General features: G+C 34.2%; 1 protein-coding gene and 1 long non-coding RNA gene across 2 annotated transcripts; one reads left to right on the top strand and one right to left on the bottom strand.

Moving 5' to 3' along the window:
* The first annotated feature begins 184 nt into the window (after positions 1-184).
* On the top strand, positions 185-8,695 carry LOC106766801 (aspartate--tRNA ligase, chloroplastic/mitochondrial). Its single transcript, XM_014651562.2, has 15 exons — positions 185-911; positions 1,119-1,262; positions 1,542-1,651; positions 2,046-2,157; positions 2,292-2,363; positions 4,584-4,675; positions 4,893-5,013; positions 6,397-6,519; positions 6,719-6,914; positions 7,007-7,194; positions 7,277-7,348; positions 7,665-7,763; positions 7,879-7,959; positions 8,129-8,186; positions 8,259-8,695. Exons 1-15 carry the CDS (start codon positions 543-545, stop codon positions 8,423-8,425), a joined length of 2,004 nt encoding a protein of 667 aa, XP_014507048.1. The 5' UTR covers positions 185-542; the 3' UTR covers positions 8,426-8,695.
* On the bottom strand, positions 2,906-4,306 carry LOC106766806. The gene is made up of 3 exons (XR_001376116.2): positions 3,469-4,306; positions 3,061-3,120; positions 2,906-2,963 (listed from the first exon to the last, which is right to left on the bottom strand). It is a non-coding gene; the product is annotated as an uncharacterized LOC106766806 (long non-coding RNA).
* Positions 8,696-9,250: the final 555 nt, after the last annotated feature.

Genomic DNA, 9,250 nt, shown 5'->3' with positions numbered 1-9,250 from the left:
ATAATATATTTTCAAGACAAATGGAAGGTTTTCAACACTATGCACAGAATTCCTCAACAAACAGAAATTAATGTATAATTACCTTCGTTAATTACAGGGCATTTCTGGAATTTAGAGGTGCAACATGAAAGGTTGGAGGTGCAGGCTGAAACACCCTCTTGATATTGGGTCATTTAGGTGAAAGAATATCTCATCTGTTATCTCCCTCTCCTGGCAGTCTGCTTTGCTCTATTGTGTTCTACCGTACTTCATCTTTCTTTTTTCCTCATCTTCTGGTAATGGACATACGACAGTTATTCTTTTTCCTCCATTCACAGTCTCCACCCATTATGTTCTGCGGGAGTAACTATTCCTCTTAGCTCAAATTTGAGTGTTTTTCTTTTTTACAAATTCTCAATTTTTTATTTTTATTTTCCAATCTGTTTCCTCTAAAAGTCTGAATCTTTTGTTTGAATTCTGAACTTTCAACGGGTTCTCAAGGAAAATTCGTTACTGGGTATCCGTTATCTAATTTTTATTTTATAAACACAAAATCAGCAACCATGTCCCTGTTCCTTAAAGCTCTGCCTTTGATGACCTCCCGCACTAGACCATCTTTAGTTTTTCTATGCAGAGTTTCCAACACAGTTCTATTGCCACTTTCCAGAACCAGAACAGTGTTTTCCGTTTCTGCCTCCACAACCCCTTCAATACAGCCACTTCCTTCTGCTTCTGAAATACTCACTTCCAATGCTAAACCACCTTTGGCCCTCACCGAATCCCTTGAGTGGATCAACAGGACTGCATTATGTGGTGAATTGTCTTCAAATGATGTGGGAAAAAGGGTCCAGCTTTGTGGTTGGGTTGCTCTTCACAGGGTCCATGGTGGCCTCACATTTTTTAATCTCAGAGACCATAGTGGAATTGTTCAGGTACTTGCCTGTTTTCGAATAGTTGGTTTTCTTTATCAAGTTTTCCTTGGAGTTTTATTGGCACCGGAATGTTTACTCAGCCTCATTCATTTCAAAAATGTTTTTGTATTACCTATGCTTCTTTTGTACTTTTCTGTTATGCATTTACTCCTTTACTTTTGTTTGTAATTGTACTTGGTGTGTATTCTAAATAAGCTTGAATTTCAGGTAACAACCCTTCCAGATGAATTTCCAGATGCCCATTCTGCTATCAATGACCTGAGGCTTGAGTACGTGGTTGCCATTGACGGTGTTGTCAGGTCTAGGCCAAGCGAGTCAATCAACAAGAAGATGAAAACAGGTTCCATCGAGGTACATATTATTAATAAGGTTAAATTTCATTTTGGTATTGAATTGGCAACAATTTGTTTCCTGAAGATTTTATTTTATATATGAAAGCTCTTTACTTATTAACTTATTTATTTTCTCCAACACTTCTCCATGTTCCTTGCTTGTTATTCTGTGAATAAATGCTTTGTACAGAAGTGATTGGTTTCTGGACTCTGAAGATCTGTTTTTTTCTTTTTTGTTTGGAATGTTCTATTTATTTATATCAACCACTTTTGATTTATATATATGTGTGTGTATCAGGTTGCTGCTCGTAGAGTTCAAGTGCTAAACTCTGTAAATTCAAAGTTACCATTCTTGGTTACTACGGCAGATGATGCAAAAGATTCTCTTAAAGAAGAAATCCGTTTGAGGTAACTAGCTGTCAAGTTACATGATACTCACAATTGCTTATTTTATTTATATGTTGGTTGGTTTCTTGTAGAGTTTGGTAATGATTAGAATCTTATTATTTTTACTCGTCAATCTGATGGAAAATAACTTTTATTCTTTAATTTTCTCGAGTCACATTGTTGGTGCATTTACTTTTATGGGGTTTAGGTCTTCAAGGAATTCTCCTGTTAGTTTTATGGTCTAAATTTGCACGCTAGAAAGTCATTTATTTAGTTATCAAATATTTGATTTATCTTTAGCTTTTGTAGAAAGAATTTTTTGGTTGAACCATCCAAGTTTTTTTCATTATACCTATTCATCATTGTTTCTTGTATGTCTGTATGGGAGATCTATTGCTTATAAATCATTTTGCAGATACCGGTGTCTTGACCTGAGGCGGCAACAAATGAATTTCAACATATTGCTGCGACATAAAGTGGTTAAACTCATTCGAAGATATTTAGAAGATGTTCATGGTTTTGTGGAGGTACTATCCTATGAGTTCATCACTTAAGTTATTTTCTCTCTTCATTTTGTAATTGTATTTCTCGCCCCTGCTGTTCTTTGTGGTTTGGTGTTTGATATCTTGTGTTGATCTTGCTTTTTTTGGTCATAAGATAGATTGAAACTCCAATACTGTCTAGATCCACTCCAGAAGGTGCCCGGGATTATTTAGTTCCATCAAGAATCCAGGTATTTGTATCTTTTCAACTCGTGCATAATACTATTAGTTTATCCTTTTGTTGCTCGAGATTATGATCATAAAATTTGTCCAATACATTTCAAACTATTGATTTATATGTAATATTTTAAATTAGTTGGGTTTCTCCTGGTCAGCAATAAGGGTGCTCAGTTTGGACAATCTAGTGTTAGATTTCTCTAAAAATATTGGCTATCTAGTGTTGGGAAGTCCCTGCTCATCAGGTTCAAGTTTTGGAGTGCGGCATATATGCATATTGGACAACTTCACTCAATACCAATTGGTTTTAAGTTGAAATCTAACATGGTATTAGAGCCTATAGCTCAGAGTAAGTGCCTGGTTTGCCAGTGCTGGGCAACTTCACTTTAATGGCAATTGGTTTAAAGCTGAAATCTAACACCAGTTTGGAACTTAAAAGTATTGGTCCTGTCCTGTCAGTAGAGTGAGGCAGTCTCAATTTAGCTTCTGTCAGACCAAATCCAACCCCCTGCGACTTTTATCCTAGTCATGTAGACATAGCCGGTTCACCTCTCCTTTCATCCACAAAAATACTCTTTGCATATGCTCCAGCAACCCCATGAAGTGCATCATAACTACAATGAAGTTAAAGAAATTTTACTATAAAGTTTGGAATTAAATAAACTAATAAAAGTTCTATATCAAAGTTTAAACATCATCCCCAAAATATACCAGAAAGTGAACTTAGGAGAGGACAGCAGTTTCTTGATAGATTCAAAATAAAAAATTGACCTGCAAAATTTCAAGCATGGAGTAAGAAAGGATTGAATCAGCAGAAGCAAGTACAGATATAGAACATTTAATGATCTTATTAAACTAAGAAAATAAAAGAATTGCTTGTTGTAAGAACAACTGCCTCATGTGATACCAAACTGGATACTCAAAAAGGAAAAGGCAGGAAACTCTATTAAAAGAAACCTATACAGCTTGACAAATTTAAACATTTTCTTCTTTCAATGTTCTCCAGTTTCGCAGCTCAATTGGCAATTGTCATCACGATATGACATGAAAAAAGAAATCCAACTGCATAAAAATTATTTGTATTCATGCAGAGTGTACAATGAAGTTGTAAAATCTTACTTCATCAATTTTATATAATCACTTGCTGAATCAAAAACCTCAACGTCAAATGGTCCTTCAGGGCCTGTAAAGTTTGTAACACCTGTTGTGGTGATATCCACCTGGGTAGACAATCAGAGAATGGGAAATATGGGTTAGATTGATACAAAAAAGTACAGTCTTAATTAAAAACAAGATGATATAAATAAAGAAAAGGGGGAAGATTTGTAGCCAGGTCTTGAGCAGTACGTCTGGAAGATCTACAGCAATCAGGTACTCCTTAATTGTTGTAGTGAATTCATATATCTTGTTAGTAATTCCCTCTGGTGCAGGTTCACCGTTTTCCATATTATATTTAATACCAAAATCCTACAACATGGAAAAAAATGACAGTTAGAATCATTTGGAGTTAATTTTACAACCAATTAGATATCAGTATAATACTACCCAATAAACTCCCATCCACTCCTACAGTTATCTATGAAAATATTCACCTTGTTAACTTAATTATGTCTCGTTGATATCTAAGAAAAACTATAATTTTATAACCACAAGATTATTTTGGGGAAGGGACACTCTGGAATAAGTTCATGGTCACATAAACGCAATATGTTAAGGTTCACATAGATCAAGCTTGTCTCTGAACTCTTCCCTGCATTTTAAAAATAATATGGTGGCATCACTTGACAGTGATACCATGACTGCAAGTCACTTTCCTGTTTGCCAAGACATGACGCATTATATTAATGTGCAGATGTGCTCTTGCAGTCTTTCTGGCTGTGATCTGTGTTGTTTGCTCTCTGAATGCAAACAGGAAAACACTCAGTTCGAAGCATTCCTTGCCCTTCATAATTTCTGATGTTGTTTTATTGACTTTTTTTTTTTTAAATGTCACATGTCCTTGCAATTAAGTTTTTATGTTATGGTAGTGAAAAACATGATTGAAAGTTCTCAAACAATAGCTGTATTGGCTATTTGTCTGCATTGTGCTACTGAATAATTTTATTCTACTGGAGTAACATCTTAGAGCAAAACATTGCAAAGAGTAATTGGAAAATCAATATAAGTCTTTTTATGTATTTTTTGTGAGCCACTTGATATAGTTTTGTTGATTCACGATCACATGAATTATGAAGCCAGGAACATTCTATGCTTTGCCACAAAGTCCTCAGCTATTTAAGCAAATGTTGATGGTAGCTGGTTTTGATAAATATTATCAGGTTGCAAGGTAATATATTTTTCTTATGTTTGGCTTCCTTTATGAGAATGTGTTATTATCCCACATGTAGTGCCTTTTCACTATAAAAATAAGCATTTCTTTAAGTGACTATATAAACTAAGAATATACAATGTTTATTTCTGTAAGCCATACCAGATGTAAAATTGAAGCAACTATCATGCATGTGACTTTTCTGTTTGGATCAAATGCAATTTATGTTTTGCAGATGTTTTCGTGATGAAGATTTAAGAGCTGACAGACAACCTGAGTTCACACAGCTAGATATGGAAATGGCCTTTACTCCTTACGAGGATATGTTGAAACTTAATGAAGAACTCATTAGAAAGGTTAGATTATATTCTATTTGTAATGAGACCTCTATAACAACGGCTTATAAAATATTTTGAAACTTGGGAGTTATCGTTATTTGAGGTAGAAGTTTCGAGCAGAGCAATAAGGTATATAAATAGAAGGGATTCCGTTACTGAAGACAAATTTTAGTGGAAAAACATCACAATGTTCGTTGATCTAAAAATCTCATTAAATAGCTTTTCTAGCAAAATGATACCTTGTTCTTCAATATATTTCTAAACTTCAACAGGAACATTATCAATGGAAATTACTTTGTCATTATCCATCTTATTAAGAGCTTCTTTTATTTCTCCAACTAAAGTTCTGCTTTAGTAAGCCGATTTTTTAAAGGCAAATTCTGTCGCAGTGGTTAAGTTGTGCCTCGATGATCAGTTGGTCATGGGTTTGAATCCAAGAACAACCTCTTTGATTATGTAAGGGTAAGGCTGTGTTGAATGACCCTTTGTTATACATTTGTATGGCAAGGAACCTTCTTGTCCTTGGGTACATTAGTTTTTTAAGCTAAACTTTTTGGATATAGATATTTTATGTATGTGGTTTTACATAAAGATGGCTAAATTTTGGATCATATTGCTAATTGGTGAGTAACCCAGGATGATTTCGTGGAAGAGTGTGCCAATTGGCAGATTGATTGGGGAGAAAACGTGTTGTCTGTTTTAAAGTTATTCATCTCCAATATTAGCATATATACTTAGTACTTATGTACTATTTGATTTAGAAGAAAACAAGAAAGAAAAATATGAGAAAACGAAAAGCTCATTTTAGCTTATTAGGTTTATCATAGAAAAGTGAAAGAAAAGAAAATCTTAGGGTGAGTCCCGCCTCCTAAATTAAACCAGCATCTTCTAGTTTACAGTGAGGTGCTGGATGACCCAAATGAACTTTAAGTGGTGCAGTGTGAGTCACATAGGTAAAGTCTTTGATTGACATTCATAATTTATTATATAACTAACCTCATAGTAACCCTTTTTGTTGGTGTACCCGATGCGATCAGAAGTCCTTTACATCCAAAATTTGGTTATATCAGTTGATATATTTATTTTTTGTTAGTTTGATATAGATGGTATGATGATGGATTTTTAAATTTAACAATTGATGAATTTTTTTAACCAGCAGTAGTAAAGTTGCTGGAAAAGTAGCACTGATGTCATTTGTCAAATTGTAGTTTTCATCATTCTCTTATTTCTCTTAGAACAAACAACAAAAATGACAATTCCCATTTTCTTTCTCCACTTTTTCTTGCAAGCCAAACAACCTGATGAATTTTAGTATTTTCTCTTTTCTTCATTTTCTTTCTTTCCATTTTCTCTCATTTTCTAATCAATGTGCTAAGTGTAAATAGGGCACATTTGTTGCAGGTTTTCTTTGAAATTAAGGGGGTTGAGTTACCAAATCCTTTTCCTAGGCTTACATATGCTGAAGCAATGAGTAGATACGGTTCAGACCGGCCAGATACCAGATTTGATCTTGAGTTAAAAGATGTAATGATCTATCTTTTACCTCCTCCATTGCACTTCTGTAGTGTCTTGTGTACGTTGTTTGTTGACAATCCTCTATTTTGTGTCCCCATTCTCTTTGATTTGATAATTGTTATATCTTTCTGTTGTCCTGTATTGCAGAAGATACCTATGTTTGCTTCTTAAGGAATCTTTGTGTAATATGGTTTTTCCGGACCTGCAGGTATCTGACATTTTCTCAGGTTCTTCGTTCAAGGTTTTCTCTGATTCCTTAGAAAGTGGGGGAGTTATCAAAGTATTTTGTGTACCTTCTGGTACAAAAAAGTACTCAAATTCAGCTCTTAAAAAGGGTGACATTTACAGTGAAGCACTCAAATCTGGTGCAAAGGGTTTACCCTTTCTTAAGGTCTTGGATGATGGTAAAAGATAATTTTGCTATTAATAATTTATTTTTGTTTTTGAGAGATATTTATTATATTCCATCTTCTGTGGTGTTAACCTTTGATTTTAGGGAACATGGAGGGAATTTCTGCTTTAGTATCAAGTATGGACCCTACAACTAGAGAGAATTTAATAAGGCGATGCTCTGCTGGACCAAGTGACCTCATTCTATTTGCAGTGGGTCATCATGCCTCTGTAAATAAAACTTTAGACCGTCTTAGAGTTTATGTGGCCCATGATCTAGGTTTGATTGACCATGTAAGTTAGTGTTTTTTTAGAGAAAAAAGGTGCTCTTTCTCAGCTATTTCTTTCTCTAACATTATTTTGTTTGAGTTTCTAGGACAGGCATTCAATTTTGTGGATAACTGATTTTCCAATGTTTGAGTGGAATGATCCAGAGCAGAGGCTGGAGGTCTGTTCTTTAAATAGCAACTGACAGTGTATTATTCAACATTAGTAATGTTTATTTCTGAAATTGTGTGATTGTTCTTTCTCAATATAATCTTTGCTGATCCTCTCTCTTTGAAATTATGTCAATGTGTGAATTGGCAATTTTCTTCTCATCAACAAAGAATTGAATAATTGAATGATAATTCAGCAGGAGGGCCTGTACTCTGTGCTTGATATTTTGATATTGGGGAAAATATGCTATGTCCAAGTAAAGTGTCTGGCGGTACATAACATCATTTCTGTTTTTTGTTATTATTCTTAAATATGCTTTAATGCAGGCTCTTCATCATCCTTTTACTGCACCAAATCCTGAAGACATGAATGACCTTGCATCTGCTCGTGCTTTAGCTTATGACATGGTTTACAATGGGGTGGAGGTATTTGAGATTCATTTCTGTACTTTCCTCTCTATAAGCTGTGACAGTGATGGTTTGACCACTGAAATCTGTGTTAGTAACAGTATTATTAGTTTGAGCCTATTTTTTTTGTCAGATTGGTGGGGGAAGTCTGAGAATTTATAAACGTGACATACAACAAAAGGTTTTAGAAATTGTTGGCATCTCAATGGAGCAGGTTAGTGGACGTTAATCTGAAATAATAACTATGACTTTGTTATCTTCATTTATTTGGAAATTGTTGGCATCTCAATGCTATCTACAAATTTATGAGAACTGAAAGTATATTATTTCTCTGATAATTTGACAGCAGTACAACCATATAACTGGCATGTGATTTGTTTCAGGCTGAAGCAAAGTTTGGATATCTTCTGGAAGCACTTGACATGGGAGCTCCACCACATGGTATGGTAATTCTGAAATCAGTTTATAGAATGAGTTAATTAGTTAGTTAATTCATTAGTAATTGTTGTGTAGGTGGCATAGCTTATGGTTTGGACAGATTGGTTATGCTGTTGGCTGGTGCTAATTCCATCAGAGATGTCATTGCTTTTCCAAAAACAACCACTGCACAGTGTGCCCTAACCAGATCACCTTCTGAGGTCGATCCTCAACAGCTCAAAGATCTCTCAATTAAAACATAGTGTGTGTGTATATATATATGTATATATATACACACACACACACATTGAAGTTTTCTTTTATTTCACTGCACATCCATTTTTGTACTGCTATACGGAATAAATTATGTATATCATGGAAGACCAGATTTAGTTAAATCCTTTCTGTTACCCACTAACATACTGAGGGGGCTTCAGCACCACATACTCCTAAAACCCCACAAAACTTTGTATGAAAAGGGCAAATTTTGTAACAAATGCTCAGTGCTTAATCTAATGCTGTTGTTCCTGTCAGAATTATGTCACTGTATGATATTTGCTAAAACTATAAGGTATAATCAATAATTTGATTTGATATTTGAGTATTAAATTCATTTTATTGAATTTTCCATGTGATGGACTAGTTTCTTTAGTTGATTTTTCTTCCATGTTTAGTATTCATCAATTTTACAATGTTTATTGATGAATATTTTCTCACTTGAATTATTGTTCCCATGTTTATCCATATACATATAGAAGTTTAAAAAAAATTGATAAGAAAACATTAGGTTGAATTTTTGGGTCAAGTACATATGTCACCAAAAAACAAAACAAGAACTACATATGTCACCAAAAACACAATTACAACACTGAATCTAATATAAAAAGTACTACATAGATTTTATTTGATATTATCAATAAAAAAATATATCTTCTTTTTAAATAACACAATAAAACAAACTTAAGAGGCACAACATTCTCTCTCTCTCTCTCTCTCTCTCTCTCTCTCTCTCTCTTTTTGTTTTTTTCAAACCGAAGCAATAGAGAGAGGTTTGCATTTTCACATGAATTTCAAATAAGAGATTTAAT

Source organism: Vigna radiata, chromosome 7 (assembly GCF_000741045.1).
Source record: "Vigna radiata var. radiata cultivar VC1973A chromosome 7, Vradiata_ver6, whole genome shotgun sequence".
In the NCBI taxonomy this organism is placed as follows: domain Eukaryota; kingdom Viridiplantae; phylum Streptophyta; class Magnoliopsida; order Fabales; family Fabaceae; genus Vigna; species Vigna radiata.
The sequence above is the reverse complement of the archived record's forward strand: the minus strand, read 5'-3'. Positions and strand labels throughout refer to the sequence as shown.